The following is a 12,037-nucleotide window of genomic DNA, read 5'->3' as shown; positions in this document are numbered from 1 at the left end:
ATGCATTTCACGCAAAAGAGTCGTTGAGGCTCGTGCCAAGCAGATGAAGGATAATATCCGTTACGATAACGGTCGTTTCCGGAATTTGCCTGGTAGAGTATCGAACAATGCTCATTTTTCAGTTAACGATCGCTTGATTAGGAATCATACCCACCAGGAAGATCATAATCATGCTCATTCACAAACAAATTTTAATCCGTCGGGTAGCCGTTCGAATCTTTCAATTTCGAATGTATCTACCCACGGTAAATCCTTTGCCGATATCGTAGCAGGTAATTTGAACTCTTCCCCTGTTCGTTCCATGAGTACCCATTCTACTTGTTTCAAATCAAATGGAAAAAACCCTACCGCCACAGGTAACTCCTACCCCGCTTCTTCGTCTACCGAAAATTCCAATGGGAAATCATCAGATGATATGTCTGCCTCTGATTTTAATTTTCTAACTGAACAATTGAATCTAATGATTGATGCAATGTTCAAAGCCACCACTATGACTGAAGCAGTCCAAGTAGGTGTAAAATTTACAAATCAAATTGTTATTGGATTACGTTTTTCTAATGGATCCAAATAATAATTTAAATATTTTAAATTGGAATGCTCGTTCTCTGAATGGTAAAGAGGACGAGCTGTTTAATTTTCTTACAGCTAATAACGTGCATATAGCAGTTATTACCGAAACTTATTTAAAACCTGGATCCAAACTTAAAAAAGATCCTAACTTTTTTGTTTATCGTAATGATCGACTTGATGGGGCATGTGGGGGAGTTGCAATCATCATTCATAGGCGTATAAAACATCAACTGTTTTCGTCATTTGAAACTAAAGTTTTTGAAACTTTAGGTGTTTCTGTTGAAACACAGTTTGGTAAATATACTTTCATAGCTGCCTATTTGCCTTTTCAATGCTCTGGACAGCAAGTTAATTGGCTTCAAACTGACTTGCGAAAATTGACTCGCAATAAGCCAAAATTTTTTGTCATTGGTGACTTTAATGCCAAACATCGGTCATGGAATAATTCTCAAAGTAATTCCAACGGCAGAATTTTATTTGATGAGTGCTCTTCAGGATATTTCTCAATCCAATACCCTGATAGCCCTACATGTTTTTCCTCTTCTAGAAATCCATCTACGATTGACTTGGTCTTAACCGACTCTAGTCATCTTTGTAGCCAACTGATTACTCATGCTGATTTTGATTCTGATCATGTCCCTGTTACATTTCAAATATCGCATGAAGCGATTCTCAATCCTATCAGCTCCACTTTCAATTATTTACGAGCCGACTGGAATATATATGAAACGTATGTTGACTCTAATCTTGATGTTAACATTTCTTTAGAAACTAAAATTGATATTGACAATGCTCTTGAAACTTTAATAAATTCCATTGTTGAAGCCAGGAACATTGCAATTCCAAAATGTGAAGTAAAATTTGAATCCGTGATTATAGACGATGATCTTAAACTCTTGATCCGTCTTAAAAACGTGAGGAGAAGGCAATTTCAACGCACTCGTGATCCTGCTATGAAAATTATATGGCAGGATTTGCAGAAAGAAATCAAGAAACGTTTTGCAGATTTAAGAAACAAAAATTTTGAAAATAAAATTTCTCAATTGGACCCCGGCTCTAAGCCCTTTTGGAAATTATCTAAAATCTTGAAAAAACCTCAGAAGCCTATACCGGCATTGAAAGAGGAAAACAAATTATTACTAACTAATTGCGAAAAAGCTCAAAAACTTGCTATGCAGTTTGAAAGTGCGCACAATTTTAATTTAGGACTTACTAGTCCAATTGAAAATGAAGTTACTCAGGAGTTCGAAAATATTCTCAATCAAGAGAACGTTTTCGAAAATGCCTGGGAGACTGATTTGGAAGAAGTGAGAACTATTATTAAAAAATTCAAAAATATGAAAGCTCCTGGCGATGATGGAATTTTCTACATCCTCATCAAGAAACTTCCAGAAAGTAGCTTATCATTTTTAGTTGATATATTTAACAAATGTTTTCAATTAGCATATTTTCCTGACAAATGGAAAAATGCTAAGGTTGTTCCAATTTTAAAACCAGACAAAAATCCTGCTGAAGCTTCTAGCTATCGTCCAATCAGTTTGCTTTCCTCCATCAGTAAACTTTTTGAAAAGGTTATTTTGAACAGAATGATGGCCCACATCAACGAAAATTCAATTTTTGCCAATGAACAGTTCGGATTCCGCCATGGACATTCGACCACTCATCAACTTTTACGTGTAACAAATTTGATTCGTTCCAACAAATCTGAAGGCTACTCTACTGGTCTTGCTCTTCTAGACATAGAAAAAGCATTCGACAGTGTTTGGCATGAAGGTTTGATTGTAAAATTGAAAAATTTTAATTTTCCAACATACATTGTTGGAATAATTCAAAGTTATCTGTCAAATCGTACACTTCAGGTTAATTATCAGAACTCCAGATCTGAAAGACTTCCTGTAAGAGCTGGTGTTCCCCAAGGCAGCATTTTGGGACCAATATTATACAATATTTTCACATCTGACTTACCTGAGTTACCTCAGGGATGTCAAAAATCTTTGTTTGCGGATGACACAGGCCTCTCCGCCAAAGGACGAAGCCTGCGTGTCATCTGTAGTCGATTGCAAAAAAGTTTGGATATTTTTTCTTCATACTTGCAAAAATGGAAGATTTCTCCTAATGCTTCCAAAACTCAACTAATAATATTCCCACATAAACCAAAAGCTCTTTATTTGAAACCTTCAAGTAGACATGTTGTCACGATGAGAGGGGTTCCAATAAATTGGTCAGATGAAGTTAAGTATCTAGGACTCATGCTAGATAAGAATTTAACTTTCAAAAATCACATTGAGGGCATTCAAGCCAAATGTAATAAATATGTAAAATGTCTCTATCCCCTTATTAATAGAAAATCAAAACTTTGTCTTAAGAACAAGCTTTTGATATTCAAACAAATTTTCAGGCCAGCCATGTTGTATGCTGTACCAATATGGACTAGCTGTTGTAATACCAGGAAGAAAGCTCTGCAGAGAATTCAAAATAAAATTTTGAAAATGATTCTGAGGCTTCCTCCCTGGTATAGTACCAATGAGTTACATAGGATATCCAATGTTGAAACATTGGAACAAATGTCAAATAAAATAATCAATAATTTCAGGCAAAAATCGTTACAATCTTCTATTGCCACGATTAATGCGTTATATGTTTAGGTTAAGTTAGGTTAAGTATATTAAAAACTTTTTTTTTCTCTTATAAGCAGGTGAAATCAACTCACCTGTAAAAAATCTGAACTGCTATGGCAAATGAAATGTAATATGTTGTTAACAAAATGTTAATAAAATCTTAGATTTGTTTTACCAAATTAGGATGATAGTGTTGTCTAATAACACAGAACACCTAGATATAAGAAATAATGAATGTAATGTTTGGAATGATACTAATAAAGAAATAATAAAAAAAAAAAACGAAATCGTGGAGAGCCTTAACTCATTGATGCGTGCTATTAGTTTTCTCTTCTATTCTCCCGCTGTTCTTATGCAGAGTTAAAAGTGACGTCATATCGGGAAAGCAAGAGAGAGAACTAATGCGCGCATTAATAATCTGCATCACCTGAGCAACTCCAGAACATCAGGGACTCACGCTCAGCCGCTTTTTTGGAAATTTGTGTACAAACAATTTTTGCGATATAATAACGGATTTGCTCAAAAGGACACGCGATGTTCCCCGGAGGAAACCGTGGTTTTGCTCTCTTCATTCTTATGGAAGATTGCGGTAGTTCATCAAACGCAGTTGTTCCTTTCCTGGGCTATTCGCCGCGAGGAATTTTGGGCAAATGGGCGTTTTTGGAAACTGTACAACGACAGTGCAGTTTATCATATCCTGCGGACCAGTCAATACTACAGTCATTCCACAGTTATGGATAGCACACAGATATGGATCAAAGTTGGTTTATACGGCGAATATCTCATCAAATTGAGTAGCAATTACGCAGAACCCATTTTACCTACGCGAACCGTAAATCTATACAGCATCGCATTTAACAATAACATGCTTAACACATTTGTTCCATTTGTAGGAAATAAAATGTCATACATATGCCTAGAAGCGTTGATTCATATTTGTGGGGCATTGAAACCCATACCACAGTTATGAATCTAATGTCGTTTTCGTTTTTAGGAACTGGGTCGGTGATCAACACATAAACAAACCAATGTCAAATAAATTGTAGTTCCGTCGAACCTGAATCGGGTTGGGGTGGAAACTGTGATTCAGAACGGGTTGCGCCAGTTCCAACCTAGGTTCAAAAACGAATTCGACATAAGATAAGACGATTCCTAAAGAAACGCCAAAACGTATGCTTTCACTAGCACACCATTCGTTTGGCTCGCAGATAATTTGCTGTTATAGTGTTCTGATCCATGATATGAGTCGATTTGATCCATAATACGGACCCATTTTTGACTGTAGCTGCTAGGAGTAGAAGCGAACGCTTTGCTTTTTTTGTTCGAAATTAAACTTGAATTTCGCGAAATTCCGTTTTATTCCGTTTGTTTTCAATTTTCCGTGGAAATATTTTAACAATTTGGCGAAACGAAACGAAATAGCAAAATACAAATTTCGCCAGTGCGAGTTCCGTGGAATTCCGCGGAATTTCGTTTCGAAGCGTATTTGACGGAATCATTCGGTATTTCGCATACCCTTACTGTCGGATAATGTGCCGGACGATGGGTTCGAACTCTTGTCCTTCCTCGTCGGGGTCAAGCTTCCCACGATGCAATGACGGTGATGAAGGGTGCTAGTTCTCGATAGTGCTAATCTGATGGGCCTTTGACAAGTGTGGAGGACCAATTGGGGAGGATGATTTTGTTTGCATGGTCTGTGGATGATTGAATATCAAACCACAGATGCAGCGCATGTCGTGATGTTTGTTTGGAAAATTAGAAGTTATTTGAGTATTCATATAGGTCTAGTGAAGCTAATCAATTATTCATCTGATGTTTCCAAACTAATACAATTTGAAGACATACAATTGCGGTTATCAGGAATGATTTAAACAAATGTAAATAATTATTTCAAAACTAATGATCTAGTTAAAATAGTTCTGTAGCTTTTGGCCCAGATAGCCGCAGCGGTAAACGCACAGCTATTTAATAAGACCAGGTAGAGGGTTGTATGTTCAAATACCGATGGTGGGGCGTGGGGGATCTTTTCGGATCGGAAATTTTCTCGATTCTCCAGGGCATAAGAACGCTAAGCTGGGAATCAGACTCTGTTCCAGTTGGGATGTAATGACAGAAGAAGAAGAAAAAGAACTTTTGTCAAAGTTGAATTCAATTTTGATATTGAGTATTGTTCTCAAGGGCGTAGCCAGGTATTCCAGCCAGGAAGGGTGGGCGACAATTAAAGTAAATTTATTTCACATAAAGACGATATGTGGTCCCGTAACACAGGTAGATTACATTTACGTGGTGCGTTACGAGTTAAGATCTATCGAGGCAGCAGGGACCAAAGTCCAGGGGCTTAATGCCCCCCCCCCCCCCTTCCCTCTAGGATCTCTGACAACAAAATCGCCACACAAACAGACAAGGTATGGAACTTCCGGTTCACTGGCGCTCCAACGACTCAAGCCGGTGATTCACAACGGACTAGTCCCCGACGGTGGATTTATCCTACACCGACGAAGATTTCTCCGACGGCGGAAGAGCTCCCGAACCAATGCTATCCGGGCAGATGCCGAAGTCGGTCCTGCGATTCCGGTGGAGAGAAGCTTCCGGTACACAGGCACTCCGACGATCATTTGCCGGTGCTGCTTCGCGATCTACTCAGCTAGCCGATGGGTCCATTTTCCTTTCTTCGCGCAGTCTCACTTGGACTACCGCCTCGTTATAGATCCGACCCTGGCGATCTTCCGTACGTTTCTGACGTGTCTTCGTTGGCCAAAGTATTGTAAATTTATTTATTTATTTATTTATTTATTTATTTACTTATTTATTTATTTATTTATTTATTTATTTATTTATTTCCAAATTCAACGGACATCATGGGGTCTAATTGAACTATAACTATACTAGCATTAAAACTAAAATGACAAACAAACAACGGCAATACAGTTAGATAAAGAACGACTATCGCAGACTCATAATAACATTATTAGATAAATACGCAATTACAAATTCGTAGTGAAACACATTGCGTTTGTTCAAACAACATAGACGTCTCTTCATAACAGTGGTTCCCAATAATTGTTGCGAAATTCTCTGAATTGGAATCCACTAGGCCAAGTGCCATTCGTTTAAGACGAATATCGATCCCGATTTTGAAAGATATAAAAGGCATTGAGATTGTGTCCTTCCATGCTGAAACTAACTTCTTAACAACTATATCATCGGTGCCTAAAGCATTGGAGGCCAATTTAAAAATTTCTCGTTCATTCACACAGTTTTTGATTCTAGATAGACAAAGCCAAAAACGTTCGTTTGTAGACCTCTCTTCCACAATTGTACGGCTCAGATGGTTTGCAGCTTTTGTGCCCAGTTGGGTTTCAGGTAGACATTTCAACGACGACACAGCAGCAGGGCGATTTACGATCGATGAATCCATATTCTTCTTTTCGTTGCGAGAGGGAACGGCAGTGGCATTCAGTGATGGAAAGTGGCGAACGCTTCATCTGAACTGGAACAAAAACAAAACCAAACGCTCCCGAGCGTCAGAGCGCTGGCTTACTCGCATCTGTCGACTCCCGAGTAACTGAAGCTAAAAGTGATTCGCGAACGTGTTCGGAGCTGCTCAGAGTCATATTGTGCTTTTGGGAAAAAAGCTGCTTACCCTCCGAGATTTATGGTTTTCAAGGGCTTTAGACTACAAACTAGTAGCTTACTGTCGATATGATGCTTATACAATTAATTTGTTTGTCAAAACCATAATAAATCACACCTTGCTCGGTTACTCGCGAGTAAACGCTCGCGAGCTTGTTGCTACTTCTTTTTACATGTTCTCCCGAGCAGACGGGTGCGGGCTTACTCACACCTAGCCAGATCCCGAGTCTGTGATGTTTGTTATGCGTTAGTATACACTCGTGAGCTGCTTCGTGATGCGAACTTTTCTAGCACTGGTGGCATTTGCGAGCGTATGATGAATTGATACTATCTGCTTTTTCAATTCCGCAATTTCATCATCAATGCGAGTAATTTCTTCAGATTTTGGGGATTTCGCTTCAGAATAAACTCGGTTCAACAGCGTACTACGGTTGTTTCGTTGGTTGGACATCAAATCGCTGCATGAGTTGCACATCCACCACAAGTTGCGAAATTTTTGATAACGTATCAATTCTTCGGTATTCAGTTTCGCACAAGAAGCGTGAAAAACTTCGTTGCAAAAACCCTCACAGCCAATGCAGTTTGAACGGGCGATGGGTTGTGAGCATTGTTTGCACTTCGAGAGACTGTCTTTGAGAGTGTTTTCATCCATATTGAAACTGGATCACTAGCTTTGCATACAAGCTGTTTAATTGAAATTACGGATCTTATATAACAAATATCAAAAGAAACTTGAACGGTATCACGAGAATGATCAAGTAGGATAACTTTAACTGTGCTCAAAACAATATTTAAATGGCGATCATACCGGCTACAGCGCATACAACATCTGACAATATCGTTCTATACGCACTCACGACTCGCACTGCCATCAGCCGAAACGCTCTGTTCAGCTTTTCGCGGTTCCACTTTTTTTTTCTAGTGCCTTGCCCCAAGCAGGAACTTCAAACCTCATTATCAACGTTAGCCTAGCAAACGCGTTGTACTGCTGCATGGGCCGCCTAAGTTTGGCATGATTCTCGCTATTGCATTCATTGCCTTCTCGGACTTTTGCATGCGTAATCAACGTGGCTGTTGAAATTTAGCCGATCGTCGATCATTACTCCCAGGTGCTTCAACACGCGCTTCGGTGCAATCACATACCATCCGACGTCCGACCTTCTCTAAAAGCCGTTCTTCGCTCCCTAATCTCCGATTCCGTCCCTGCTCTTTGAGTCTGCCTTCTGGCTCTGAGACAAGCAGTGCCAAACGTTCTAAACGTGTCATTCCACCAGTAAGCTTGTCGCCGTTTGTTCCTCGGCTCCAGTTTTCGCGACATAATTGCGTCACAAGCCGTTATCATCCTTTGTGTTAGCTCGGTGGCATCGATATCCTCGTTATCGACGCCTTGACGCAGTGCTTCAACTAGTAGTTCCTTGTTAAAAACATTCGTTTTCCACATTCGCTCGCTAGTTATTCTTCCCATTGTTGGCGCAGGGTTCCGTTGACCGTTGCGATACCGTCGCTGTGGCTATATCCGTCACAAAATCTCCAATTCATATTCGCCGACACTGCAGGACTGCAAAACGTAACGTCAATGATGCATTCCCTTCCGTTTCTCAGAAATGTGCTAACGGAGCCTCCATTGCACAATCGTACATCTAATTTCGCTAAGGCTTAGTGGCCATAAGAGATGATCCATCAAAATAAACATGTAGCGGAATGTGAAGGAGAGGCTTCTGGGCTCATGACTAACCGGCTAAGGTTCCCGCAAAGAAAGAAGGCGATCAACATCAGCTTAAGTGAGAACAGTATGGGCCAAAACCTAAACACTGTGACGATGACAGGCGCTGGCTGCTCCTGTGCAACATGTGAGGTGATTAATGGCCCGGGAGTAACTCGATGTCATCATCGAGTTTGTTAAAAGCAAAAGCAATATTAGGGGTTCCTGGGGTAATATGCACTGTTGAGGCAAAACGCACCACACCTAGTTTCCCATGAAAACTACGTTTTCACCCCAAAAAAGTAATGCACCCTATTACAGGATTACGAAATTTGACCACCCTATGATTTTGACAGGTTTATGTTTTGAAATAGCGTCATAAAAACAAATAAACAAAATCGCACAGTTCACATGTAATTTTGTCGGGTCGTTCGCTAAGCTTTTATTGATATAAATTTTACTTGATTCTATGTAAATTTTCATCAAGTAAGTTGATTAAAGCCCAAACTGAACGTTGGAATTCAAATTTCAGGTGAGTTACGGTTTTTTGTGCTAAATTGAACAAAATTACTTTTTCCCACCGAGTGGGGCAAATTGCACTCCAATACTCGGGGCAAAATGAACCCATTGGTAAACAAACTTCATTTTTTGTTCGTAGAAATGGTCCGTAACTACGTTCGGAAATCAAACCGCCGTGCGTGGTCAGTAGAAAACTTGCGGTTGGCAATATCTGCTGTGAAGTGCGGGATTTCAAAGTGCCATGCTTCTCGACAATACGGTATCCCGAAGAAAACGCTGCTCCGGTATCTAGCCAAAGAAAGATTCCCAACGGCTGCTGCACGATTCGGAAGTTTCGCAACGGTGTTCACGAAGGAGCAGGAGGAGGAACTGATGGGATACGTTTTGTATATGAGTGAATGTTATTACGGCCTTACCCAGCGGGATGTAAGAAGCCTGGCTTTTGAGCTGGCTGAATCCAATGGAATTCCACATCCTTTCAAAACATCTGAGCGACTAGCGGGCTACGACTGGCTGAAGTGTTTCCTCAAACGGCATCCGGATCTTTCGCTACGTCTACCCGAGAATACTTCCTTGGCACGGGCAATCGGATTCAATCAATCTAGTGTGAATAAGTATTTTGATCTTTTGGAGCGCATCTTTGCCGAGCAGCAGTATCCGGCTCACCGAATCTGGAACATGGACGAAACGGGATTTTCTACGGTAAGAACTGCTCAAACCTCATGAAATGGTTGATTTAATGCTTGCGTCGTTATAGGTTCAAACGAAGCCATCGAAAATTATTGCGAAAAAGGGTCAGCATCAAGTAGCGGGAATTTCATCCAGTGAGCGAGGCGTGAATACTACGGTAGTTATGGCCATGTCAGCGTCCGGAGAGTTTTTGCCTCCAATGTTCATTTTCGCTAGACAGCGAATGAACGACGCTCTAAAAGCTGGAGCACCCGAAGGATCGATATTTGCGTGCAACCCAAGTGGCTGGAGCTCAATCACTACCTGTGTGGAATGGTTTGACCACTTTTTGTCATACACTCGCCCGACGATTGATTCACCGATCTTATTGATATTGGATGGACACTCGACTCATACACGGAATTTCCAAATGCTCGAAAAGGCCAAACGGAATTTTGTACGAATCATTTCGATTCCACCACATACTTCGCATAAAGTACAACCCCTTGACGTTGCTATGATGGGCCCACTCAAGTCACACTATGGAAAGGCGGTTGGAAATTTTCACAAGCAAAATCCAGGTACGAACAAATTGAAAGAAATTACAATTTATTTGTCTGATTGCTGAGATATGACCTCTGAACCTACAACGTTCTTTTTCGGGGGTTGACCATCTTTCTTTAGCCCCTAATGAATCGTCTACCATAATATGACTATGTGCGTCAATTTTCTTTAATTTTCCTCAAAACAGCATTACACAGCTTTAAACAAAAAATCATATTTGCAAACATTCGTCCAAATGCCTAATTTTTTACCAACCTAATCATTGTGGTCCAAAACGATTAGGTAGGTAAAAAATTATGCATTTGGACAAATGTTTGCAAATATGATTTTTTGTTTTTTTTTTTTTGTTTTAAGCTGTGTAATGCTGTTTTGAGGTCAGCATCGTCTACGCTTTTATTTCATAGTAGGTGTAACGCTTACTGAAATATCTTTCTGTATATTTTTAGGGAAGGCAATTACTGCATACAACATCAGTGCGTTGGTCAATCAAGCTTTTGTTAAGTCGGCTAGTGTACAAGTTGCTCAGAATGGATTTCGCACTACGGGCATTCATCCTTTCAATCGAGATGTATTCACCCACACTGATTTTACTGCAGCGAATTACCTTCAGTTGACTATGAATGAAGTCTCTGAGATTCCCGGAAAATCGATAAGCCTGCCTGAGATCAATGAGCACGATCAGGCCAATGACAATGTCGGTTTTGTTGATGTTCAGAGTGCCATTAATATTGATCAAATCGACGAGAATGAGTATTATGTAATTCGCAGTAACGGGGATATCATCATTGGTCCAATTTCCAACCTCGAGTACTCATTCGCCGAGCAACAACCTGAGCAACAACCTGATTCATTTAACGATTGCGCTCTAATGGATGACACCTGTCAGGATTATTACTTGTCGATTGCTGGCCAAAATGATGACATGTCACCTGACATGGCTGTTGAATTGCCCGAAGTACCGCTGGAGCTAATGGAGAACCAAGAAAACGTGTCTACACACCACCAGGAAGCAGTGGGAGGAAAGAAGGAAGAACGCAAGATCCTAATCAGCAATCTTTCAACAGAACCAACTTCAGATGCCGAGCCTAAGCAGAACAAAAGAGAACGCTGGGACCACAATTTGAAGAAGCCGGCCAAGAACGAAACGAACAGTCTGAAAAATTTCATGATCTCTCCCCGATCAGTGGCCAAAAAGCTGACTGTGGCACGTCCCATGGTCTCCTGTCGAAAGAAAGCTGGCACAAAAAAGGAACAAGCTACTGAACTGACGTCATCTCCACATCGTAAGAAACTGATTGAGTCATCTGCCCTGAAGGATATTTCGAATATCAAGAAAACAGCCCGCAAGCGTACAAATCGTAAAGCGAAGGTATTGGCCACCGATGTTGTTGACGATTTACTTTGCAGCACATGTGGAGAAACATTCTCACGTTCAGGAAACGGAACTGGTTGGTCCAAGTGTATTACTTGCCAAGATTGGTTCCATTTTACATGCGCAGGCAACACAGAGAAGTGCAGTTCGTGCAAATAGACGGGGTTGCACACGCGTCTCATGAACTTGCTTTTTTTCTTATTCATTAAACTCTGTATGAATTTTGGAAATAAATAAATTCGATGGGTTATCAAAATTATTACAGGTTTAGGGTAAAGAACTACTTGAATACTTCCATAATTTCATTTGGCCTGAGGGTCTGAAACATTGCAGAAAGAAATACTTCAATACGACGCATATTGCGGCCGAACGTTCCAAACGGCTCAGCAA

At 40.4% G+C, this 12,037-nt stretch overlaps 1 protein-coding gene across 1 annotated transcript; it reads left to right on the top strand.

Annotated features, from left to right (window-relative positions):
* The first annotated feature begins 8,749 nt into the window (after positions 1 to 8,749).
* On the top strand, positions 8,750 to 11,806 carry LOC110674326. Its single transcript, XM_021838619.1, has 4 exons — positions 8,750 to 9,055; positions 9,182 to 9,744; positions 9,800 to 10,292; positions 10,722 to 11,806. Exons 2-4 carry the CDS (start codon positions 9,184 to 9,186, stop codon positions 11,804 to 11,806), a joined length of 2,139 nt encoding a protein of 712 aa, XP_021694311.1. The 5' UTR covers positions 8,750 to 9,055; positions 9,182 to 9,183.
* Positions 11,807 to 12,037: the final 231 nt, after the last annotated feature.

The sequence above is a fragment of the Aedes aegypti genome, chromosome 1, assembly GCF_002204515.2.
Source record: "Aedes aegypti strain LVP_AGWG chromosome 1, AaegL5.0 Primary Assembly, whole genome shotgun sequence".
NCBI classification, from domain to species: Eukaryota; Metazoa; Arthropoda; class Insecta; order Diptera; family Culicidae; genus Aedes; species Aedes aegypti.
Note: the sequence above shows the minus strand (reverse complement) of the source record. Positions and strands in the feature narration are given on the sequence as shown.

Excerpts from the sequence above, each read along its gene's own strand:
- LOC110674326 (XM_021838619.1), top strand. The coding sequence starts at position 9,184 with ATGGTCCGTAACTACGTTCGGAAATCAAACCGCCGTGCGTGGTCAGTA. Across the intron at positions 9,745-9,799 it reads ACGAAACGGGATTTTCTACG|GTTCAAACGAAGCCATCGAA; the intron begins GTAAGAACTGCT and ends GCGTCGTTATAG. Across the intron at positions 10,293-10,721 it reads TTTTCACAAGCAAAATCCAG|GGAAGGCAATTACTGCATAC; the intron begins GTACGAACAAAT and ends GTATATTTTTAG.